Source organism: Phoca vitulina, unplaced genomic scaffold (genome assembly GCF_004348235.1).
Source record: "Phoca vitulina isolate PV1807 unplaced genomic scaffold, GSC_HSeal_1.0 scaffold45, whole genome shotgun sequence".
Lineage (NCBI taxonomy): Eukaryota > Metazoa > Chordata > Mammalia > Carnivora > Phocidae > Phoca > Phoca vitulina.
In genome coordinates, this window is record NW_022589748.1 from 709,008 (window position 1) to 733,707 (window position 24,700).

General features: G+C 53.5%; 2 protein-coding genes across 3 annotated transcripts; one reads left to right on the forward strand and one right to left on the reverse strand.

The window, feature by feature from the left end:
* Positions 1–29: 29 nt before the first annotated feature.
* On the reverse strand, positions 30–11,801 carry ACTL6B (actin like 6B). Of its 2 annotated transcripts, XM_032431207.1 has the most exons (14): positions 11,665–11,801; positions 11,121–11,197; positions 10,751–10,916; positions 10,372–10,472; positions 5,624–5,721; positions 4,855–4,949; positions 4,671–4,777; positions 3,949–4,038; positions 3,733–3,794; positions 3,506–3,620; positions 3,283–3,363; positions 3,091–3,186; positions 2,813–2,899; positions 30–297 (listed from the first exon to the last, which is right to left on the reverse strand). In XM_032431207.1, the coding sequence occupies exons 1-14, from the start codon at positions 11,687–11,689 to the stop codon at positions 217–219; spliced, it is 1,281 nt and encodes a 426-aa protein (XP_032287098.1). In that variant the 5' UTR covers positions 11,690–11,801; the 3' UTR covers positions 30–216. The 2 variants fall into 2 exon arrangements, with proteins under 2 accessions (XP_032287098.1, XP_032287100.1); XM_032431209.1 differs by lacking the exon at positions 11,121–11,197 and having other exon boundaries at positions 11,665–11,791.
* Positions 11,802–19,447: 7,646 nt separating this feature from the next.
* Positions 19,448–24,688, forward strand: GNB2 (G protein subunit beta 2). The gene is made up of 10 exons (XM_032431175.1): positions 19,448–19,610; positions 21,911–22,056; positions 22,269–22,307; positions 22,425–22,531; positions 22,881–22,944; positions 23,029–23,191; positions 23,286–23,352; positions 23,626–23,827; positions 23,916–24,132; positions 24,210–24,688. The coding sequence occupies exons 2-10, from the start codon at positions 22,000–22,002 to the stop codon at positions 24,314–24,316; spliced, it is 1,023 nt and encodes a 340-aa protein (XP_032287066.1). The 5' UTR covers positions 19,448–19,610; positions 21,911–21,999; the 3' UTR covers positions 24,317–24,688.
* Positions 24,689–24,700: the final 12 nt, after the last annotated feature.

Genomic DNA, 24,700 nt, shown 5'->3' on the forward strand with positions numbered 1-24,700 from the left:
TTTTTTTTCTTAAAACATTTTTACTCCTTTCAACCCAGAAACATCACAATCTAAGCGGACGAGAGGGGATGGGGAGAGACGAGGGCATGGGGGTGGGGGCTTCGATCTGCGCTGGCGGAGGCCGAGCCGAGGCCGAGCCGGGAAACCCTTTCCCCGCCTTTTGGCGTCCCCTACCCCACCGCGGCGGGCTGGCGTGTGGGTGTTGAGGGGGCGCCCTCAGGGGCACTTCCGCTCCACGCACTGCTTCCCTCCCTCCTCATATTCCTGCTTGGAGATCCACATCTGCTGGAAAGTGCCCTGGGGGCGGGGGCACGACAGAGGCCATCAGAACGGTCCTGGAGGAAGGGGGGTGGTCGCGCCTCCCCACATTCCACCCGTGCAGGCCCAGCCCCTCGGAAAACCTCCTCCTGCCCTCCGACCCTCGCCCAATCCCTTCTGCAGCGACCTCCCCAAGCCTCCTAGCCCTCCTTCATATTCAGAGGGTGAATACCCCTGCTCGTGTCGTTCAGTCACGACGTTGATTCATTCATTCAACAAGTATTTATTGCACATCTGTCTGCCCTGGGCCAGGCGCTGGGCTAGAGCTGGGTAGTGGAGCTTACAGCCTCAGGCCAGCCAACCTGGCCTCCCAACCTCCCTCCCCCAATTCCTCCTGCACCTATCACTCCATCAGGCCTTACCAACTTGTCCAGTCTCCCACATTCCCAGAAAGAATCTTTCCTCCACCCTCACCATTCCTGTGCCACCTAACTTCTGGATGGAGTTGTCTTCACTCTGCACGCCACTCCCCACGTTGAACCTTGGCCCTTGAGGGTCTCTTGTGCTGGGCATCTCAGACTTTCCCTTTTCTCTGATGGTTGCTTAATCTCTGCCTGAAAGCTAGTGCCTGTGTCCCTGGTACTGTCTCTGCTTCTCTCCTGGGCTCACAGTTCAAGCCTTCCTGAACCAGCTCCTCCACTCCTGGGATTTTTGCTCATGCACTGAAACCCTACTCCTCCCTCAATCTCCCGTTTCTGAAGCTGAATACTAGACCCAAATACTCAGCTGTCTTTTGGACACAGCCTTCGGAGCCCCTCAGGACCGCAAACTCAGCATGTCCACCACTGAGCTCCCCCAGGCCTGGCCCAAACCTGCCTCGGTGGTCTTTCCTACCTTCTATACTAGCGTGGCCGATATAGTGGTCCTAGAGCACTTGAAGTGCGGCTAGTCGGAATTGAGATGTGCTCTACAGTTATAGAACACACAACGGATACTGAAGACTAAGTCCAGGAAAGAGAATGTAAAAATCTCATTTTTATATTGATCACACATTGAAATGATAATATTTTGGATATATTGAATTAAAGTGCATTCTTTTTTTTAATGATTTTATTTTTAAGTAGGGGCATCTGGCTGACTCAGTTTTTAAGTAATCTTTACACCCACATGGGGCTCGAACTCACAACCCCTAGATCAAGAATCGCATGCCCTACCAACTGAGCCAGCCAGGCGCCCCAAATAAAGTATACTCTTTAAACTTAATTTCACCTGATTTTTGGTGCTCTTTTAAAATACAGCTACTAGAAAATTTAAAGTTGTATATGTGGTTCGCATTACATTCCTCTTGGACATAACTGCCAGGAGCTAGCAGCCTGGGCATTGTCCTGGACGCCTTCTCGCTAACTTCTTGTATCCAAATGCTGTCCACATTCTGTCCATTGGACCCCAGATGAGCTCCCGGTTCCACAGCCTGATACCCACTCCTCTGTCAAGCCCCAGTCACAGTGGAGACCACAGCAGCCCCGGTCAAGCCACTCTCCACTCTACTGCCCCGGTGAGCTTCCTGACCTCGGGTCCGCCTGCGTCTGCCCATTGCCTTTGGTCTCGCCTGCCTCTCTCCATGGCCCAGGCACCCTCTCTCCCTCTTTGCCTCAAGAGTTCTTACTCAGTCTTCCATCTCAGCTTGAATGCTCCTTAGGAGGCCCTTCGTGACCCTTGAACTAGATCAGGTCCTCCCTTGAAGGAACACCCCCACACTTTGTGGTGACTTCCTGTTTAATGCTCTCAGCCTCTGGACTGGGCCTGCTCCTGGAGCGGGGACTAGGTCGGGCATGCAGGTGGGCCCACAGGAACTGGATGGCTGACAGGTTCCCAGCCCCCAGCTAACTTCACACCGTCAGCTTCCTGTATTTCTGACCCTTGTTTCTGTCCCCTTGGGGGCTGCCCCTCTAGGAGATGTCCTTCCTGCTCTGTCATAGCCCCACTGTCCCCTCCGTGTGACCTACACCCGTGAGATAGTTTGCCTCTCCAGCTCCCTGCTCAGCGTCTTGCCTGTGCCCAGCAGCAGACCCAGACAGGACTCCTCACCTACTGCTCCAGAACCAGCCTGCCTGTCTCCTTCTCTATCTGCCTCTTGCCCACCACCCCATCCTCACTGCTACTCACTCTGTGACTCTGGGACAATGGAAGGAGCCCCCTCCCAAGGTCCCCCCGTGTCCAGTTCACACCCTGATCTCCAAAGACTCATTCCTGACGTAGGCTTTCCAAACATGCCTGGGACTGTCACATCGCGTCCTCGCCCCAAACCTTCAGTGTCTCCCCTCTGCTAAGTACAGCGGGTGCCTCATCCAGACAATCTCTCCAGCTTCCTGTCCTTCTGCTCCCTGATTTGTGCCGATGGCTTATTCACCCTTCTGGAAGCACTGACTGGTCTTTCTCAAAAATAAATGTTTGTTGAATGAATGAATAAGGAGGCAGCAGGCAAGGGGATGGGGCTGTGTGGGTCTGCCCCTTTCCCACAGTCAGTGCCAGGCCAAGGCCCCTTCCCTCTCACCAGTGAGGCCAGGATGGAGCCCCCGATCCAGGGGCTGAACTTGCGCTCCATGGTGCTGTTGCTGGCGATGAGCTTCAGCCGCATGCTCTGGGGGGAAAGAGGGGCTGGGGGAAGCAGACACCTGGGTTCTGGGAAGGGACAGGGCTGGAAATGGGGAAGACTGGGAAGCCACAGGGGGAGGGGTCTGCTCTGGTGGCCTGAAGGCTCGCCGTTGGGGAAGGAGGAAGGACTGGGTCCTGAAGAGCTAAGCCAGGACCCTGGTCGGGGTGGGCTCCTACCGGCGGGGTCTTCTGGGAAAGCTCTCGATTGAGCCTGTCCGTGAAGCCCTGGAGCAGCGTGTTCCCACCCGTGACAATGACACTGCCGTACAAGCCCTGAGAGCAGAGAGGAGTGCGCCTTCAGGGCACAGCCCCTGCCCGTCTCCCCACCGCTCCTGGGCCCCTTTGCCCAGACACAGGCTCGGGCCTCACCGGGCGGATGTCGATGTCACACATGCCGATGCTGGTGGTCACCACGTGGCCCACACCAAGCATGGTGTTCCCCGACAGGCCCTGCCGAGAAAGGTGACCTGGGTTGTGGGCCTCTGCCCTCTCTCCCCAGACCCCAGGGATCCTTCCCAGCTCCCCACCCCCACACGCTGGCATCTGGGGAATCCAACCAGCCCCCACCTCGATACCCTCCACCAGGGCCAACCTTGACATTGGAGGGGTCAAACAGGCCCTCAGGAATGCGGAGCCGCTCAGCCCCGTAGTCTGTGTTGTAGCCGTTGGGCATTTCGTAGTGCACTGTGGGCATCTGCGCGGCCACCCTGCCCAGGAGAGAGAGAGACTCTGCCTGGGGGTGCTTACAGAGGGCCAGAGGTATCCCCGGAGTCCCAGGCCTGCCCTCTTTCCCACCCCTGGGCCGTGGGCTCCACTTACTGCTCATCGTAGGGAGAGTCTGAGACCTGCAGCACCGAGGCCTGGAAGTCCTGAATCACCTCCTGAGGACCCAGGGAGCTGGTGAGGGCCTGGGCTCCCTCCGCAGCACCCCCAAGCCGCCCGCCTGCAGGGCCTCTCTGTCCCTTCCCCTCTACTCATGGCAGGGGACTAGGAGCTGGGGAGGGGCCGGGCTGTTTCGGGGGACTCTCTCCTCACATTGCACATGTAGTTATGCCAGGACTTGGAAACCTGGGGTAGCTTCTCCTTCTTCTTCCAGTTTGGAGGGGCGCCCTCCCGTACGGGTTCCTGTGGGGCACAAAGCCTATGAGCACCCTGCCCAGCACACCCTGCCCACACCTGTGCTCCTGCAGCTAACAGGCACTGGGTTCTTTGCTCTGTTGCCCACAAGAGGGGTCTCTCCTTCCCTGTCAAAGGAGAGAATGGGGAGAGCCTGTCCCCATGTCCACCACTCATGCAGCAGGTACAGCTGATCTGAAAGACCCCAGCCAGAGAAAGCGGAGGGCATGGGGAATACACTGGGAGACGAGAACCTTAAAGAAGCAGCCATGTTCCATGTGAGGGTCCAGGGTGGACCCTCGCATGCAGTGTCTCAACACTCACAGCAACCCTGTATGCTGTTTTTCCACTTTGCAGGGGAAGAAACTGAGGTGCGGGGAGCTTCGATCTCCTGCTCTAGGTCATGCAGCTCTCACATGGCAGAGGCAGACCTTGAACCTGGATCTGTCGCACTGGCCCCCATACGTCCTGCTACTAGCTGGCCATATGACCTTGGCCACGTCCTTCAGCCTGTCCGACTGTAAATTAAGGAACTGGACCGAGGGTCCTCTGGGGACCCTGCTGCTCCCCTTTCTGATATCTAGTGGGTCCGTGGGTCAATAGTCATAGGGTGAGTGCCCAAGACTCCCCGGAGGCCCCACCTTGGCTGCAATCATGTAAGGCGGGATGATGTCAATGGCCATTTCCTGGAAGAGTTCCCGGCACTGCATAGAGATGAAATCTCCTGCCAGGGGTGACTTGACAATGCCTGGAAAGGGACAGGGCGTTAGGGGCCAGTCCCTCCCCCCACCCCCAAGGCATCCACGACCCCGGTCGAGGCCCCACCTTGCTGCAGGACGTAGCCATCATGTACTGGGATGGCTGTGGTGTGGGTGGCCCCACTGTCCAGCACCAGGCCCGTGGAACGTCCGTTTGCAAAGCTGGCGTGGGATGGGTAGGTCAAAGAGACAGCAGCAGCAAGTGAGGGGACTGGGACTCAGGTCTGGCCTGGTCATTCTCTGTTCTCCTGGTCCAGCCTATCCACAGTCTGCTAATCTCTCATTCTGGTTTATGACCCATCACTGGAGAAAGGTTCCTGAGACCCCTGTCTCTTCTTCCCTGTCTGAGTCACAGCTTCTTCCTCTTTTTCCTTCCTTCTGAGCTCCCAGTTTCTCTTTAGTCTTGGTTCAGTGCTCTGTGGGCTCCTTGAAATGAGGGGCCATATTGCCCCAGGGCCTAGCACAGGGGTCAATGCAAGGCAGATCCTTAAAAAATGAATGCTGATTGGCTGCTTGGGGAGGAAACTCCTCAGTGTTCTATATTCCTCCCTGTTCTCTCCAGTCCCAGCCCCTGCTATCTATGTGGTCCAACTCTCCTCCCCACCCACCCCCCATTCATCCTGATCCAAGGAATAGGAAAGAGCTGCTGATCTGGCCACCCCAGGGTCAAAAGCACTTAGCCCACAGGGGCCCCTCTGCACTAATGGGGCACAGGGCGTGTGTCTGCCCATCCAGGACACTGATCTCTACAGGATCAGGTCCAGCCTCCAGCTTGGCACACCACAAACCCCACCCTGGCCCTCCACCCAGCCAGAGCCGCTCAAGCCAGAGCATACGCGGTGAGCACAGCTGTCTTGCATAAGAAGAAGGCAGGAATGTTGTACTGCTCGAACATCAGCTCTGTCAGCTTCTCCCGCTTGGCCCGTGTGTTCCACTGGGGAGAAAGTGCAGGAGGGGAGGATTCAAAAAGGGAGAGGCACAGACGCACACACACAAACACACAACTTGGACTGGGGACAGAGGTCTGGCCTCTTGATCCACACAGACCTTAAGAATGTGAGAACTATGAAGAACTTTAAAGATTACAATCCAAACCCAGCTGAGGAAATCCAAACTCAGAGAGGGAGAGTTACTTGACCAAGTTCACACACAAAGCCCTTGGTAGAGCTTGGTAGAGTCATAGTCTCTTGACTGCTGGCCCACTGTTCTTTATTGTACAATATATACTTCGGGCTACTGAAAGGAGTTTATCCCTCTTCCTCATTTTAATCATCTCAAAGGCAAGAAAGCTGGGAAGAGGATTTCTGGTAGAAACTGTGGATTGAATACAAACATCCAATTTTATCCTCTTCCAAGATCCCAGCAAAAGTATAATAAAGGGGTAATTTAGGGGTGCCTGGGTGGCTCCGTTGGTTAAGCATCTGCCTTTAGCTCAGGTCATGATCTCAGAGTCCTGAGATTGAGCCCTACATCGGGCTCCCTGCTCAGCGGGGAGTCTGCTTCTCCCTCTGCCTCTCCCCCCACTCGTGCTCTCTCTTTCTCTGTCTCTCTCTCAAATAAATAAATAAAATCTTTAAAAAAGGAGGGCAATAAAAAAAAGACATACACCCATGGCGCCTGGCTGGCTCAGTTGGAAGAGCATGCAACTCTTGATCTTGGAGTCAAGAGTTCGAGCCCCACATTGGGCACAGAGGTTACTTTTTAAAACAGGGGGTGGCGCCAGGGTGGTGCAGTTGGTTAAGTGTCTGACTCTTGGTTTCGGCTCAGGTCGTGATATCATGGTTGTGAGATTGAGCCCCTCATCAGGCTCTGTAATCAGCACAGAGTCAGCTTGAGATTCTCTCTCCCTCTCTCTCTGCCCCTCCTGCTTGTGCTCTCTCTGTCTCTCTAAAATAAATAAGTAAATCTTAAAAAAAAAAAAAAAAGACATAAAGCCACAAAAGCCAACCAGCACATGAGAAGATGCTCAACATTGTTAGCCATTAGGGATATGCAATTCGAAAGCACAATGAGATACCACTTCATACTCACTGGAGTGTTGATAATAATTAAGAAAAAAAAGGATATAGAAAAACTGAAACCCTTGTACATTGCTGGTGGGAAGGTGAAATTGTTCAGCCACTGTGGAAAACAATCAGTAGTTCCTCAAAAATTTAAACATAGAATTACCATATGACCCAGCAATTCCACTCCTAGTTATATATCCAAAAGAACTGAAAACAGGTACTGAAATAAATCCATATACACAACTATTCATAACAGCACTATCCACAATAGCCAAACATGGAAACAACCCAAAAATCCATGAATGGATAAATTGGAAAAACAAATTGTGGTATATCCATATAATGGAATGTTACTCAGCCATGAAACAGAATAAAATACTGATAAATGCTACAGCATGGATGAACCTTGAAAGTATGCTAAGTGAAAGAATACAGACATAAGTCACATGTTGTATGATTCCACTTATAAGAAAGATCCAGAATAGATACATTCATTGAGACAGAAAGCAGATTGATGGTTGCCAAGGGCAGGGAGAGTAGAAAGAAACTGGTTAATGAAAACGTACTTTCTTTTGAGGTGATGAAAATGTTGGGGAACTAGATAAAGATGATGGCTACACAACATTGTGAATGTATTACATACCGCCACATTGTTAACATTAAAAAAGTTAAATTTTATGTTGTGTGAATTTTAACTCAAAAAAGAGAGAGAGGGAGAGATAGACAGACACCCTCAAGGTTTGGGAATAATAAGGAAGGAGAAAACAGCAACATAGTTTTGAAGGTTGGAAATCAGATAGTTGAGTGGTAACTGACTTAACAGATTCAAGAGCACTGACTTCTAAGCTGGTAGTGGAAAAAGCCAGGAACAGCCTGTGTCAAACTGCAGAATCCTTAGAGAGCTCAGGAATTGGTAGTTTTGGGTACCTCTGGCAGTTAAGGTCAAGGGAAAGCTAAAATAAGATTGTTTAAAGCTATTCAGGTGACGGCTCCTGAAACTCTTTTCCCAGTTCCATGTCACTGGGTTATTACCCACCCCAACCTCTGCAGAAGACTGGAAGTTTATTCCCTAGAGTAAAACTGAGGGTCTCTGGACTGGTGGGACACTTGACACTGTCAGGAGTGAAGACACTATACTTAAAACAGGAGAAGTAAGTGATTCCATGCATATTAAATGGTGAGAACTTCAGCCCTATTCCCTCACTTGGCTCCCAGAAAGGAGGTGACCAGGCCTGTCTGTAGGGTACAAGTCTTCCCTGTGGGTTACATCAGAGATCTAAACATGCCAATTATCAGAGGCTGCCTAACAATCATCCCAGGCAAGTCATCCTATAGCAACATCCTTTATCACCACAGTCAACGAGTGCCCCGTCCCACACAGCTTCCAATCAGTGTTTCAGTCCACCACTTGCAAACATAAGCAGACAACAAGGATTTCTCAGAAATCTGAGAAAAGCCTCAAAAAGGAGATAGAGACCCCCCAAAAAAGGGCAGGGGGGAAAAACCAATTTGGAAGAACAGAGATCATGCAGGGAAATGAAAACTTCCAAAAACAGAAACAAAATTAATAATATTCTGAGTGAGATAATGGATGATATTGCACCCATGAAGAAAGGATTAGATGTCCTAAAAAGTAACATTCATGGAACAAAAAAGAGCTCTTGGAGATTGAAAATACAGGAGGAGAGATGAAAAACTCAATAGAAGGGTTGAAAAATAAAGTTGAGGGAATATCTTGGTAATTAGAGGAAAAGAGAAAAGGAAGGAAAACATAAGAAAAAAAAATAAGAAAATGAGAGGACCTGTTTAGGAGGTGCAAAATCCAAATAATATTTTCCAAAAGAGAGAACAGAGAATATTGAGAGAAATAAATCATCAAATAAGTAATTAAAACTATTTAATCAAATAATTACTGACTTATCTTTTCACAGAATTGAAAGACATAGGTTTCTATATTGAAGGGACATATTGAGTGTCTAGAGCAATGGATGAATATTAAACAATACAATATTGAGAAATTATACAACAATGAGGACAAAGTGAAAGTTCTATAAACTTTCACAAAGAAAAACATTACACCAAAAGATCAGGAATTAGATAGCTCTGCCTTCTAGATGGCAACAGTAGATGCTGGAAGACAATGGAAAAGTACCTTCAAGATTTTAAAGAAAAATGATTTCCAATCTGGAATGTTATACCTAGCTAAGCTATCGATCAAGGTCAGCCATGCAAGGTCTTAAAAATTTTTACTTCTCATGACCTTTCTAAGAAAGTTACTGGAGGATGTGCTCCAGGAAAACAAGGGAGGACATCAAGAAAAGGAGTAATGAGATACAAGAAATAGGACTTCTAGCATAGGAGAGAGGTGAAGGGATGCTTTAAGATGATGGTGAAGAGAGACGTCAGGCTGAGAGTTGTGTCCTCTGTGTAGAGGCAAAAAGTCCAAAGTGGAGCAAATCAGTGGGTTTTTGGAGAGATTTCTTCAAGAAGATGAAATTGATAGAATACCTAATGGAGTTAATGTTTTGAGAAAGGATATAGATAACAAGCAGATGAGTAATAAACAGATGAATAATTTAGGGTCATATTATTAAATAAATAGAAAGCTAAGCAAAATAAAAACCAGCACAATTTTCAGTTCTAGGGAAAACAGCTGTGCAGGAAAGAAAAGTGACTGTAGTTTATTGCCCGCCTCAGACCTGATTAGCATACATAAACATAAGAGTGTAAATACTGAATAATGATTTTTTTAAAAAAATCTAAAATACAACTGTATTTAAGGTTGGGGAATGAGGGAAGTGTGTGGTATGAGCTGCAGGAGGAAAGAGAGATCAATGTTTTCTTTCTTTCTTTCTTTCTTTCTTTCTTTCTTTCTTTCTTTCTTTCAGAGAGTGTACATGCACGAGGCAGGGGAGGAGCATAGGGTAAGGGAGAGAGAGAATCCCAAGCAGGCTCCAGCTCAGCATGAAGCCCCAGGTGGGGCTCCATCTCATGACCCTGAGATCATGACCTCAGCTGAAATCAAGAGTCCCAACATTCTACCGATGGAGCCACCCAGGTGCCCCTCAATGTTTATTTTCTACGGTGGGAAATCAATGCCTAAACCCATAAAATCCATAAGTAGCATTTTGAGTGTGATATTTAGAGACATGGAAGAACATGACAAAACTTATCTAAAAGAAAAGCAGTTGCCTCTGGAAAAGGGGAATGGAAGGAAGAGGATATGTATGGCAGTTTTTTCTTAACATACTTTATAAAGCAAATTGGTTATGTGCCTATATAACATTGACAAAAATTTTAAGTTAAAAGGTCCAAAAAGGACTTTGGTGGGGGGGGGGGGACAGCAGTGGGTAAGCCTGAATGGGCAAAAGATATGAATGGATAAAACAGGAGGAGGGAGAGGGATAGAGACTAAAACCAGGGAGGAAAAAAAAGTGCTTGAAGATGGTGGAGTTGGAAGAAAAGTCTGAAAAGTTAAGTGGAGTGATGGATGGCAGATGCTTTCCGGGGAGAAGTGAATGGCAGAAAGGAGGTAGGGAGCCCCTGGGGCAGGACTAGGGTTTGGGTGAGGCACTTACCGGGGCCTCGGACATGAGCACTGGGTGCAGGTTGGGCTCGGACTTGACGTGTTTACTGTAGGTGTGATCCAGGATGGCACGGAAGCATTCCCAGTCCTCAACTGCGGCCAGGAGACCAGCATGGAGAGATGAAGGTGGGCCGGCAGGGGTCCAGGGACAGGAAGCAAAGCAAGGAGGGAGGCCAAGTCCGGGTGAGGGGAAGTGAGATCAGTTCCAGCAAAAATCCCCCCTTCCTAGGTATCTGTCGGGACCCTGGGCTGGGAACCAGGCAGCTGTGGGCAGCTGCAAGGTAGACTCCATGGGTGTGGGGTGATGTGTCCCGGGTTGTGGTGTGTGGGCTCCGGGTCTGTGCGGGAGACGGTGGGTGGGGGCTCCTTACTCATGCCATTCTTGAGGGGCGACATGACCTCTGCTCCATCCCGAGGCACATGCAGGGCGTTGGTGTCGATGTGGAAGATCTTCCCTTTCTTCTCTTTCTCCCCCTCCAACTCCAGCCCGCCCCCCTCCTCCGCGGCCAGCAGCCCCACCGTGGTGGGGAAGTCAGCCTGGAGGGGGGCATGGGCAGGAAGAGGGATCAACCTCCTGCCCCTGTCCAGGCCCATAGCAAGGCCCTCAGCCCGCCCCTGGGTTTACTCCCACATTCCCGCTCTGCAGAGCTGCTCTCTGTGTTGTGAGAACCCTGGGTCACTGGGAAGCCTTGAGAGGAGTCCGGAGCCCCTAGGACTTGGGGTCGGGGCTGGAAGGCTCACCTTGGGGCAGTCCTCCCCAGCGTACCCAGCGCGGACAGAGAAGGAGCCAATGTCAAAGACCAGCGCCCCCACCTCATCTGTGCGGGGAGACAGGTGTGTGAGGGGACTTCTCCCAAACTCTCTCCCCCTGGATAGCTCCAAGAGGAGGTCAGGGCAGAGCCACAGTCTCGCCACCTTCAACGCTTGCCGGGGCAGGTGGGAGCTCGGCCTGGAGTCCGGGATCCTGGGAGTGGGGATCAAGACTCCAGCGTCCCTTCTTGCCCGGTGGCCTTATTCAGGCCACTCTCCTTGCCGGGAAAGAAGGGGCCGGTGGGGGGTGGGGGCGGGAGGAGGTGAGTTGGATGGTGGAGAGTGAGCCCAGGGCGCGCAAGCGACCGACCGACCTGGGAGGACCAAGGTAGGAGTGGCGCAGGACCCAAACCCGTTCGAGCGCCGGGGTGACAGGCCCTGGGGTGCCCAGAGCTTAGGTCGCGCGGGTTCGGGGTGCAGGGCTGCCGGTGAGGCCGCTACAGGCTGGGGAGCCTGAAGCCCGAGGCTAGCTCACCTCCGCCGTAGACGCCCCCGCTCATAATGCCCTCTCAGCGCTGCTCACGGCCCGTGGGCGGCGGCGGGATCAGCACCGAGACGGCCGGACAGCTCCGGGGATCCCGAGCGGGGCGGGGCGCGCGGTGGCCAATCAGGAGGCCGGATCCCCCGCCCCCAATGGCGCCGCCGATTGGCTGCAAGGCTAGACAATAACCCGACCGGGGGCTGCTGCTTTAAAGGGGCAGACACCGCCACTTTAATATTTGGGGGAGGATAGCAAGGACTTTGAGACTGACCCTCAGGGATAGCCAGGTAGAGAGCAGGCGTACAAAAGAGACGGAAACCTTGTCCATCTGGAGACCAGGACGCCGCAGGGTGACTGATGGGGTCCTTGCTCCCTTACTTTTTTAAATGGGGTCGAGGAGAGGGCACCATAGTCCTGGAGAGTTGTCCATGCTCAGGCTCCTGAACAAGGTTCTGCCATACTGAAGCCTGAATGAAATCACCGGGCGAAGGAGGGAAAGGAAGAAGGGAAGAAGTACAGGAGGGGGTGTGTCTCCATCTTCTCCCCGTTTCTTTCCACCCTTGTCTTTCTTTCTTTTTTTTTTTTTTAAAGATTTTATTTATTTATTTGACGGAGAGAAAGCGAGAGAGGGAACATAAGCAGGGGGAGTGGTAGGGGGAGAAGCAGGCTCTCTGCCGAGCAGGGAGCCGGACGCAGGGCTCGATCCCAGGGCACTGGGATCATGACCCCAGCCAAAGGCAGACGCTTAACGATTGAGCCACCCAGGCGCCCCAACCACCCTTGTCTTTCTAATGGCCCCTCTTTTCCTCTCCCATCCCTGGTGTGTGGGTCCTATACATACACGTGTACCCGTGCTCAGCTAACCCATCTTTAGCTTCCTTTCCTCATTATTTCTCCCCAGCTCTTTTCCTGGCCTGCCACCACCTCCACAGCAGTTTTAATAGCAAAGGGGAAGGAGCATCTCTGACAGCCTGGCTTAGCTGAGAGACTCTTATGTGAGCATGTGTGTAGGTGTGTGCCTGTATGTATGGGCTTATGCGTGTCAGGATATGTGTGTGTGTTTGTACGTATATGCATATGAATATGTTTGTTTTGAGGGCACTCCCACCTACTTGCTGAGGGTGGGGGGAGCATTAAGACCATGGATGGTGGGTTTCAGCCCCCCCCAAAAAAGACCATGGATGGCACAGGAAGAGGGTACCTTGTGACAGCCAATGCTCCAGAAGTGTGCTCACCAGATGCCCACTCTGGAAGAGATTTCACCTGTCCCCACCCAAAGGACGGATGGTTTAAGGTGGCTCATTGATTACCCATTGGCACCATTGGCATTTCACATGCCCAAGGTTGGTTGGGAGTCCAGGCCTAGCACCTCAGACTGGAGGCCTCCGGGCTTACGTGGGAGAGGTGAGCTGTAGGGGAGAGAGCTGACTCTATTGGGAAACTGAAATATTCCTGAGTGACTTAGTCATTGGCCTCTATAAATGAGACCTGGATGACTGGATGAGCCCCTTGACCTCTTGGCACCTGCATTTCTTTATCTTACACAATTATTATTGTTATCATTATTATTGCTGAGGTAAGGCTTACAGGGACACTGGAGTGGAAAGTGATTCTATTCGTGGCCTGCACCTTTCCTTTTGTTGACATTTAATGACACAACTTCACTTCTCCATCGCCCATCCCTTTACCCAGTCAGGGTCTCAGATTCAGAGACTGCCCCAAGTCAGGAGAAACCTTACTGATCATGGATCCGGCCCCTGGATTTCACAGGGGTTTCCCGAGACGGAGGCAGGGCCCTGTCTTGGGTCACACAGTCGACTGGGGCAGAGCCAGGACTAGAACTCAAATCTCTCATCAACCAGTTGAGAGATGACCTTATTTCATAATACTTCTGTGTCCCGGTCCAAGCTTCACTGTCCCTAGCTGAAGAATAGCTGGGAGTGAAGACTCAATCTGATGCCAGAGCTGGCCACGCAGGACTGTTCAGTAAACACTGGTCCTGAGAATGTTCCTGGGAGTTTTTGAGGCTTTACTACTATTATTCATAAGTTAGGAATATGTAGTATTGTAATGAGAACTGAATTTTCCTCTAATGGTTGGTGGAAAAACTACAGCTGGCTGACTACATGACTGGACTTGATTTACCTACCAGTCAACTGTAGCCAATGTTCATGTGTCATTGTACTGTATTGCGATTCTATTGTATTATGTAAGTGGATACGGTAAAATGTTATTAATATATTTCACTATCCATTCATTGATTCAGCAAACATCTTTGTGCAAGGCATGGGAATACCGAGATGCATAAGCTCTATCCCTGCTCTCAAGGGGTTTTGGTGCAGTGGGGAGCTCAGACATGCATGAAAGTGGGCGGGGAGTGGGGGCCCAAAGGAGGGAGGGGCTACCTGTTTCTGAGAGTCCAGGGAGGCTTCTGGAAGCGAAGTTCGAGCTGAATTGTGAAGGATGAATAGGGGTTCACTGGTGAACAAGGTGGGAAAGGTCTTCCACACAGAGAATAGCATGTGCAAAGTTCTAGAGACATGAACATATGTGGAGTTAGGAGCTCAGTCTTGAAGGAAGGTTGCAGATGAGCTGGTGGCACAGACTACAGTAAGGGGGAAATGAGACTGGGAAAGTGGCCAAAGACCAATTCGTTCATACCTAAACTCAATTTTTGTTTAGCAAACACAAAACATCCAATGCCTGGATGTAAAGCATTATAAGTGCTTTACAAATGTTAAGTAATTTAGCTCTTATAATGGCCTGATTATTATCCCCACTTTGTAGGGGAAACAGGCATGGGAAGATTAAGTGACTTACCCAAGGTCACTCAGCTGGTGTAAATGACAGAACTCAGATTTGAACTGTGGCGTGTGAAAAGTATTGATCCTGGGGAAAATGTTGCCTTGCTTCTATTCATTTCATAGATGTTCTCTAGGTGCCTGATAGACACCAGGAATAAAATGGCTCACATAACTTGATGTGACTCTCCTTGGGTTTAATGTCTATGCTGTAAGAAGGAGGGTTAAATAACTAATTCATCGGGGTGCCTGGGTGGCTCAGTCGTTGAGCGTCTGCCTTCGGCTCAGGTCATGGTCCCAGGGTCCTGGGATCGAGCCCCACGTCGGGCTCCTTGCTCCGCGGGAGGCCTGCTTCTCCCTCTCCCACTCCCCGTGCTTGTGTTCCCTCTCTCGCTGTCTCTCTCTCTACCAAATAAATAAATCTTTAAAAACAAAACAAAACAAAACAAATTCATCAAAATCATCTGGAGGTTCGCACACCCTCCAGGCCTACATTCAGGTTGGCCAAAGCTGAACATCTGGTAATGAGGTCAAAGGTGGTAGGGCCAGGACTCTCAGACCCCACACTTTGGAAACAATTTGGCATCTTGTGAGGGTCTCTGCCTTGCTCGGTGAGCTCTTCCCCAGTCCTCTGCCAGATAAATCAAGTATCTTGGCTTCACAGGGAGCCTCTCCCTAGTGAAGGCGGTGAGTGCCCAGAAATAAACAGTCCAGTAAAGGCTGCAATAGGAACGGGGCCAGCATTGCAGCGGGGCACAAACAACAGTGTGGTCAGGGAGGCAGTATTGAAACTAAGCCTGAGAAAATGGAACTGCATTTTCCCAGCTGATAAGGAAGTCGAACTGGAGTGGGGGTGGAAGGCATTCTGGGAGGGGACAGGACTGTGTGTCATGAAGTTTGGCCCTTCTCATGAGAGAAGGGCCAAACCAGTGGGGAACTACTGCACAGTTTTGAACAACAAAGTTATATGATCTAATTTGTGTTTTAGAAAGATATGTCTGGGGGCGCCTGGGTGGCTCAGTTGGTTAAGCGACTGCCTTCGGCTCAGGTCATGATCTCAGGGTCCTGGGATCGAGCCCCGCATAGGGAGCCCGCTTCTCCCTCTGACCCTCTCCCTGCTTGTGTTCCCTCTCTCGCTGTCTCTCTCTGTCAAATAAATAAATAAAATCTTTTTTTTAAAAAAAAAAGAAAGATACGTCTGGCAGCTATTTGATAGATGAATAGAGAGGAACTATCTTAGAGGCCAGGATATAGGCGAGGACCAGGGTAATAGCATTTGGCATACGGCAGAGGGGATGGATTTAAGCAATACACAAGAGGGAGCATGGACAAGATGTATCCACCAATGACACAGATTGCTAAGCTTACATCAGTGGCCATCTCCCCTCTTGCTTTATTAATAATGTTTTAGCTGGGTGTATGGCTAGAGACTACATTTCCCAGCCTTCCTTGCAACTGGCCAACCTCTGAGCAGATGTTAGTGTTGTCCTTAAACAGGAAAGAACTTGTGCTTTCCACCCCACCGCCCTTCCCAATGGATGAAATTCAGATATGATTGTGGAAAGCTGCTTGGGCCACACTAGACACAGAGATGGAAGCTAGGTGTTGAGGATGGCAGAGATGCCCCCACAGTCCTGGAGGATCTATTTTAAAGTTGTCTCTTGGGGTGCCTGGGTGGCTCAGTTGGTTAAGCATCTGCCTTTGGCTCAGGTCATGATCCCAGGGTCCTGGGAACCAGCCCTGCGTCAGGGTTCCTGCTCAGCCGGGAGTCTGCTTCTTCCTCTGCCCCTCCCCACTGCTGTGCTCTCTCTCAAATAAATAAATAAAATCTTTAAAAAAAAAATAAAGTTGTCTCTTAAGCCGTCAAATTTTGGGGTCTCTTTGTTATAGCAGCTTGGCCTAAACCATAACTAGCTGACCATCTTTGGATATGGGGAATGAGGGCGTGAGAAGCTCCTGGGTGGGAGATGCTATTAACTGGGCCAAGAGATTCAGAGAAAGGGTAGGGTTGGGCAGGGTGGGGTGGGGTAGAAGAGGATTAATTTAGTTTTGAATGTGTTGAATGTGACATGTCCGTGACCACTGGTGTATAGTAAATGGTTTAAAAATCAGCTCTTCTGGAAAGGGGAGCCCTGATCTGAAGCCTTCGCCGATTTCCATGGTGTAAATACTCCCACCATGACAATTAAAAATTACTACTATCAACATGACTTCACTGAACAAGGAGTTGGGAAGAGAGGTACACATTGGGCTCTTGTGAGCTGGTGTGAACTGGCACAGCTAACTCCAGCACACCAGTGTCTGTGAGCATCCAGGTGAAGATATCCAGGCTGCCGTTGGACATACACCAAGTCTACACCGGGGGCAGGGGGACATCTGGGCTGGAGATGGAGATTTGAGAGGTATAAGCAATTCAAGGATAGTCACAGTAATGGAGGAAGTCACCAGTGAAAAAAGGAGGCTGAAGCTGGGATCCTGGGAGAAACAATGTTTACAGATGCCCAGAGGAGGAGGGGAGGACCAAGGAGAAGCCTGAGAAAGGAGAGTCAGAGGAAGGAGGAAGTGTCCCATGCCCCGTGAGAGCCAGGTTCTCCACATCTGCTCCAGGGCGCCTGCCTTCTCAGAGAAGTTGGTCATCCATTGGCCATCCCCTACCCATCTGTATCCTTCACCTCCCCCAACCCCCATCCTTCCCATTATCATCTAAAGAAGTTCCAGTAGCTCCTATCAAAACACAAATATCTTGATTTCAAATTCTCTCACCGTACGCAGCCCCACCTTTCTACGCCCCACCCCCTCCAAGTCAAGATTCCCAGAGCTCTGACCACTTTCGTTGTCTCCATTGCCTCATTTTTTTTTTTTACTTACCCTCAGCCCACTGCAAGCAAAGCATTCACTCCAAGTGCTCTTGACACAAGTCACCAATGGCCTCCATGTTACTTAATCTAATGCACACTTCCCAGTCCAGGCTTGCTTCATCCCTCTGCAGCATTCAACACGGTTTGTCATTCCCTTTTTGGAACATTCTTTTCTTCTAGGTTCCAGAACTCCACATTCTCCTGATTTTCCTGTTAGCTCTCTGGCTTCTCCTTTGGCAGCTTGTTCTCCTCTGCCTGACCTCTAATGTTGGAGTTCCTCAGGGCTTGGTCTTAGGCCATCTTGTCTTTTCCTGAACCTTTCTATGACTTCATCTGCTCTAAAATGCCATTCATTCTCAAGGCTCTATTCCAATTCATATTCTTCTGTTGAGCCCCAGACCTGCTTTGACAGCCACCTTCTGAATATTCTTCTTTGCACTTCTCCTAGGCACTACAAACCTAACATGTCCCAACTTAAAACTTTTGATCTTCCTCCCCAAATGTGTCCCCTCCCAAATGTTCTGCTCTTTGCAAATGGCACTTCCAAGCCACCAGCGCTAATTGTCATTTCAATGATCATCTACCATCGGTCTCCTCTGTAGATTGTGACCTCCCTGCAGGTAGAGGAAGGGTGCACGTGTTCATGGCTGTATCCTCAGTGCCTAGGACCCTGCCTCGTACATCACTGAGACTAAGTGAATGTTTGCTGAATGAGTTAAAACAAAGAAGCATATTAGCCAAAAGTGAGAGGAAAAGTGAAGCCAAAAGTGAGAGGAAGCAGTGTCAGATGCCCTACAGAGATTAACAAAATCGGGTTCTAGTCCTAGGCTGCCAGTTTTCTAAGTGACTTTTGGGAAGTCACTTTGCCCATCTGTAGATTGACAGGAAATTGAAGAAAATTATCCGTAAGGTCCCTTCCAAATTCTAATGCCTAATTGACATCTATCATCTCCTGCTAAAATATCATCAAACTGGTAAGTGCACATAAATGGGATTTGTGCATAACGAAGAATATGACTTTGGTTTCTTATTTTCTTAAAAAATATATATTGTGCTTTGAACGCTTTTTGTAATGCCTTTAAGGGAGGCTACAAGACGTTGTCTGTTTCGATACTTTCACTTTTAAATTGGGTAAGGACTCAGTGAAGGCTGTTCATTGACTTGAACCTTCCAGAGCATTTTCACAACCTGTCAGAATCTCGTAACACTCCAACGTGACTCGCAGGGCAGGCAGCAGTCAACACTCATTTTACAGAGGTGGAAACTAAGGCCTATGCTTACATTCTCAATCCTTTACAGGGATGGTCCACGGGAGCGTTCCTCAAGAGGCTAGTACTGATATTACTGCACAGTTAAGTCGCTAAAGCTGCCTTGGTTCGTATCTCAACTCTGCAGTCCTGGGAACCCGTTTCCACTACTATAAAATGGGGACAACTCTAGTACCGAAATTCACAGCACTGTCGTGAGGATTAAGTAAGTATGGAACTCAATAAATACGAGTTGTTGTTGTTACAGTGTCACGCACTCCGGTAGACTTCTACAAAAGCCCAGTGGGCAACGCTGGGGAACTTTCCGGGCACGACTCTTCTCACCATTGCCAGGTTCAGGGGCCCGCACCATTCCTCGGGGACTTTCACAAGAGCAGCTCTCTCCCTCTGCCGCGCCAGGGGCGCCGGTCCCGTCCCGCGCGGGCCGGGATCTCTCCAGCTCGGTCCCAGCCCGTGGAGGGGCGTGGTCTCACCGGGTACAGGGGCGTGCTGAACCAAGAACTGGGGCGTCAAGCTCTCCTGCCCAGTCTGGAGCCGCCCAATCCGGGAGGGTAGGTCACGTGACCAGCGAGCTTTTTTTTTTTTTTTTTTTTTTTTTCTCTCTTCCCCCCCTCCCCTCCCCTATGCCGGTACCACCTCTGTCAGTCCCAGGGGGGATGTCTTGCTCCTCTTCGGGAAGCACAGCATTTATTTTGGTCCTTTTTGCGTCGAAATCGTGTGGTGTGCTATCTTTGTTGTGTCGGAGTCAATCCTTGCCTCTTAAGGGGTCTTTTATCTTCCGGCGTCCCCCCACTAAGGAGTTGGTCTCGCCCAGCCGGGCCCTGGGCGCGGCGGCGACGGCCGCGTCACTGGCGGGCGGGATCCCTCCGCTCTGGGGAGAGCAGCGCTGGACGGTTGAGTTGGGGTGACTGAGGAAATCCATCCGCGTCGCCGCCGCTGCCGCCTCCGCCGCGGAGGAAGACAGGACCTCCCGCGCCCCTCTAGCGACCCTTCGCAGAATCCCACCGCCACAGGTACCTCCGCTGACAAAAGAAGTCCTCCTCTCCCCCAGCCCCAAATTCCCGTGGGAGAACCTCTCTTCCTTCTGTCTCCCCGGTCTGGCCTCTTGGGAGCGGACGTAGCACCCCAGACCTCCCCTCCCTTCTTCTGGCTCCGTCGCTCCCAAACCCGGAAGGGGAACTGGGGGGACCCTCGTCCCCAATAATGCACGCGCTCCCTGCACCGTCAGGGGCATTTTGCCTCACCCCAGACTCCATCCCAGCCTTTCCTGCCTCTTGCTCCCTGAGAAGTTGGGGGGCCAAATTCCGGGCTTCCTCTAGGCCCCGTCCCGCCCCCTTTCCCCCATCACCACCCTCCCGTTTGCCCCTGGGTAGCACCCCTCGTGTCCTCCCATTTTGCACCCATGCCGGCATTCGCCTTGCAAAACTCCAGAATCCTCAGACAGGCAGGCAAGGCCGCGAGGCCACCCTTCCCTTCGCCTCCACCCTCCCCTCGATTTGGGTTCTGTCCGTGTTTTCTGGCCCCCTTACCCTAGGCCGGAGACCTCGGCACCCTGTTCCCTCTACGAGCCCTAACCCCAAGCCCAGCTCCCCGGGACGCCCTCATCCCACGCCTAGCTTTCTTTTGGGCAAAATGGAGGTCGTGGGGGCCGGAGGGCCAGGCCCACTGCGCTTCGCAGCGCGGCACCGGCCCGCGCCTTCCAGCTGCCAGATCCGGGACCCTCCCATGTCCCCTCCCCTTCGCCCCGCCAGACCTGCGGAGGCGGTGGCACCCCCATTTCTCCTTAGGGCCTCGGATGCTGTATGCCCAGAATCCGGGGGCCGCCGAGGGGGCCCTGGAGGGTGATGGGGACTGAGGGCTGGAAGCGTCGCCCCCGCCCCCAGCGGCTTCCTCCCGGCCTGCTTCCTTCTGCCCCTGGCCTCTGGCGTTGCCGCTCGGCCTGGGCTGCTGGCAGCTGGAAGGAAGGGGCTTTGTCCGGAGCTGGGGACGTGGAGTGGGAGACTCTGCCCGCCCCGCCCCGGCTCCCCGCTTTTTTGGAGGGGCATCCCCCGGCGCTAGCGTAGAAAGCTGAACTGGCAGAGGGGAAATGTCAGTGGGGAAGAGGAACGCCCAGGGCCTGGGGGAAGTGGGAGCTGGGTGGGGGAACGTCTGGGTCGGCAGAGTGCAGTGAGCATGGCCAGAGCACACAGGTGTCCAGAGAGGGGGGCAGGACTCCGGGCCCTGGAGCGGAGCCAGCCAGGCCCCTGGGGCCCCGGCGCGCGGAGCTCGGAGGCTGGGCTCCTGGGGTGCCGAGGGCGCAGGGCCGGGCCGCTTGGGGCCGCCAGCCCGCCCGCCGGCCCGCGTCTGGGAGAGAGCAGCTCCGCGCCTCGGGGCCGGGGACCTCTCCTCGGAGCACTAATTACCCGAGAGCGGCTCCCACGGGCTTTCTGCGGGCGCGCCGGGGCGGGCGGCCGCGGCGCTGGAGGGAGCAGCGGCTTGGGCTGCCTTCCCCGCCACCCTCCCCTCCGCCCGCGGGGGGCGGCTAATGGGGCGCAGCCGGCCCGGGGATTATCCGGGGTGAGCCGTCCCGAACCTATTAGTGCCAATCGGCTTTCCCAAATCCTGTAAACAGCCACCCTGGCCGGTTCTGGGTCGGGGCGGGAGGCTGGGTCGGGCGGGGGCGATGGGGCCGGGGGTGGGGTCACCCACCCTACAGGTCTCTGCCGTGGATGCGGTTGCCTTGGCAACAGGGCTAGGGTGGGGGCACTTCACCAATGAGGTGCTCTTAGTCCGGGTGACGGTTGCCTAGGCAACCCCACGAACAGCCCAGCTTCCCCCTCTGGTCTCTCCCCCACCCCAGTCGAAGCTGGGGGTGTGTGTGGAGGGTGTGCGGCGTGTGGGGGTGAATTTAAAGAGGCACCGCCCCTTTTAAAATTAGGTGCTAGGAGGGCGGTGCCTGTGCGGGCCCGGGCAGACGCCAGGTCTGTTTTCGAAGGGACTCTCCCCGCCCCCTCCCCCCGTCCCCCCCTTCAGTTCCTGCCGCGGGTGTCCCGCCCGGGCTGCTGTCCGAGGGAGGGGTTTCCCCTGCGCTTCCTCTTGCACTTCCCGCTCCGTTTCCGGGGGGCGGGAGGAAGATTGGGGAAGTCAGCTGTAACTGGGCAACATCCCTCCTGTGCCAGAGACCCCCATTCTGCCGGGGGGACCGCGGCCACCGCTGCTGTCCCCTCCCCCTCCTCCGACCGGCGCTTACCCCTTCCGGGCCGCGCTTCAACCCCGCCTTTTCCCCCTTCTTCCCCGGCGGCCTTGGGCCTGACGTCAGCCCTGCATCCCCCAGGCCTCGGGCCAGCGGCGAGGAGCTGTCTCCCCCAGCCCCCGTCCCGCGGCCCCCAGCCGCCCCCAACCCCGCCCCACGGGCCCGGCGCCATGAGTGAGCTGGAGCAACTGAGACAGGAGGCTGAGCAGCTCCGGAACCAGATCCGGGTGAGAGGGCCTGGCTGCTGGGCTGGGGAGGCTGAGCGGGCAGGGCCAGGTGGCCTGCATGTACTGACTTGGTGGGTGGTGGATTTTTGTGTGTGTGGCTACCCTAGTCTCTCACTGTCTCCTCCTCTCCACTCCTCTGTCACCTCTTTTCCCTGCCTCCTCCTCCCCCTCTCCTCCTGCCTCTTTCTGATGGGCTCTGCCATCTCTTCTAGGATGCCCGAAAAGCATGTGGGGATTCAACACTGACCCAGGTGAGATGAATCCAGGGCCGAACCTGGGGTTTAGGGAAGGAGCAAGGGTTTGAGGCATACTGCTTGGTGGGCCATGCCGCCTGAGCCTCCCTGAGCCCATTCTGCCTCTACCTCCAGATCACAGCTGGGCTGGACCCAGTGGGGAGAATCCAGATGAGGACACGGAGGACCCTCCGTGGGCACCTGGCAAAAATCTATGCCATGCACTGGGGGACAGACTCAAGGTGTGTGTGTGTGTGTGTTTGTGTGTGTGTGTGTGTGTGTGTGTGGTTGGGGCCGTGTGCTGAGCTTTTGTGTTTGCCCTGGGCTGAGTTTCTAGCAGGCAGAGGGGGGCAGGGGTCGCAGCCTCGCCGATCTGGTGGGATGAACGGGATGCCTATGTTGCTGAGCGTGTTTGGGAAGACAGTGACCCCCAGAGAGCCCCAGGGGGTGGGAAACAGGACCGTACTGGCAGCTCCTGGGAGTGGTCTCGGAGGGCCTCCCACCGGCTGAGAGAGGAGGAAAGGTGTCCTGTCTCCAGAGGGAGCCTCACACCCTGACCCCTCTGCCTCTCCCCCGCCACTTTTTTCATAGGCTGCTGGTCAGCGCCTCCCAGGACGGGAAGCTCATCATTTGGGACAGCTATACCACCAACAAGGTAGAGGTGGTGCCTGAGGCTGGATGGGGTGGGGCCGCGGGCCCTGGCTGGCTCTGACCCTGGGCACTGCCCCCTTCTCTCCAGGTCCATGCCATCCCTCTGCGCTCCTCCTGGGTCATGACCTGTGCCTATGCGCCCTCAGGGAACTTTGTGGCCTGTGGAGGGCTGGACAACATCTGCTCCATCTACAGCCTCAAGACCCGCGAGGGCAATGTCCGGGTCAGCCGGGAGCTGCCTGGCCACACCGGTGAGAGGGACCTGGCAGGGCTCGGGCGCTGTTGCGGGGGGAGGGGCCGTGCTGCCCGCCCGGAGAGACTCGGCTGACCAGCCCCTTTCCCCAGGGTACCTGTCGTGCTGCCGCTTCCTGGATGACAACCAAATTATCACCAGCTCCGGGGACACCACCTGGTGAGGCCCTGCCAGGGCTAGGTAGTCGGGGCTCACCTATACTTCCTGCCTGGGGTGCCCCTGCCTTGGTGCTTAGCATGTAGCACGTGCCCTGAGCGAGCAGGGGCCTTCTGAACACTTCGCCTCCCTTGCCTGTGACCCAGTGGCTCCGTGTGCCCCTTCCTTTGTAGGTTCTGTCAGGGCTGGGCTCACATCGGGGAGAGGACGGCGGAGGACAGGGAGTCTGTCCTGTACCCCTCTGTGATCCCTTCCTTCTTTCTGTCGTCTCTCCAGTGCCCTGTGGGACATTGAGACAGGCCAGCAGACAGTGGGTTTTGCTGGGCACAGTGGAGATGTGATGTCCCTGTCACTGGCCCCTGATGGCCGCACCTTTGTGTCCGGTGCCTGTGACGCCTCCATCAAGCTGTGGGACGTGCGGGATTCCATGTGCCGACAGACCTTCATCGGCCACGAGTCGGACATCAATGCCGTGGCGGTAAGTTCTGGGTCGAGCCGGGCTGGCCTGCCTGCCAGGCTCCCGGCTCTGTTGTGCCCTCATCTGGCTCGGGGCCTGTGTCCTGCAGTTCTTCCCCAACGGCTACGCCTTCACCACTGGCTCGGACGACGCCACGTGCCGCCTCTTCGACCTGCGGGCTGACCAGGAGCTGCTCATGTACTCCCACGACAACATCATCTGCGGCATCACCTCCGTGGCCTTCTCCCGCAGCGGCCGGCTGCTGCTCGCCGGCTACGACGACTTCAACTGCAACATCTGGGACGCCATGAAGGGCGACCGCGCAGGTGCGTGCTGGGCGCTGGGGAGGGCGGGGCGGGGAGGGGGGCTGGGGAGCCTGGGTTCTGATGGTCCTTCCTCACAGGTGTCCTCGCCGGCCACGACAACCGTGTGAGCTGCCTCGGGGTCACCGATGATGGCATGGCTGTGGCCACAGGCTCCTGGGACTCCTTCCTCAAGATCTGGAACTAACAGCTACCACCCTGCTGGGCCCAGGCCAAGAGGGGCCCTGCCCATGCCCACACTACAGGCCGGGAGCTTTGGGGCTGGGTGCACACCAAGCCTCCCTCCCCGGGCCACGGGGCCTTGGGTCCCTGCTCCCCTACCCAGGTTTGGTTCCTCCCGGGGGCCCCCACTGTCAAGAATAAGATGGGGATAGAATGGGGGAAGAGGAGGGGCAGAAAGCCCTCATCCTTTTGCTGCCCTGGGGTTAGGGCCTTGTCCCTCTGGAGGGCCAGAGGCAGGAGGTAGAAACTCCAGGGGCTGGCTTTTTTAAAACTGGTTTAATTTTAATTTTTATTATATTTTCAGTTTTTCCATAAAGGAACCAATTCCAACTCTGTACCTGGTCTCTAC

Coding starts and splice junctions, on each gene's coding strand:
- ACTL6B (XM_032431207.1), bottom strand. CDS start 11,689: ATGAGCGGGGGCGTCTACGGCGGAG. Junction 3,795..3,948: donor GGCATAACTACATGTGCAAT/GTGAGGAGAGAG, acceptor CTGGGTCCTCAG/GAGGTGATTCAGGACTTCCA. Junction 3,187..3,282: donor GTGACATCGACATCCGCCCG/GTGAGGCCCGAG, acceptor CTCTGCTCTCAG/GGCTTGTACGGCAGTGTCAT.
- GNB2 (XM_032431175.1), top strand. CDS start 22,000: ATGAGTGAGCTGGAGCAACTGAGACAGGAGGCTGAGCAGCTCCGGAAC. Junction 22,945..23,028: donor ACAGCTATACCACCAACAAG/GTAGAGGTGGTG, acceptor CCTTCTCTCCAG/GTCCATGCCATCCCTCTGCG. Junction 23,353..23,625: donor AGCTCCGGGGACACCACCTG/GTGAGGCCCTGC, acceptor TCGTCTCTCCAG/TGCCCTGTGGGACATTGAGA.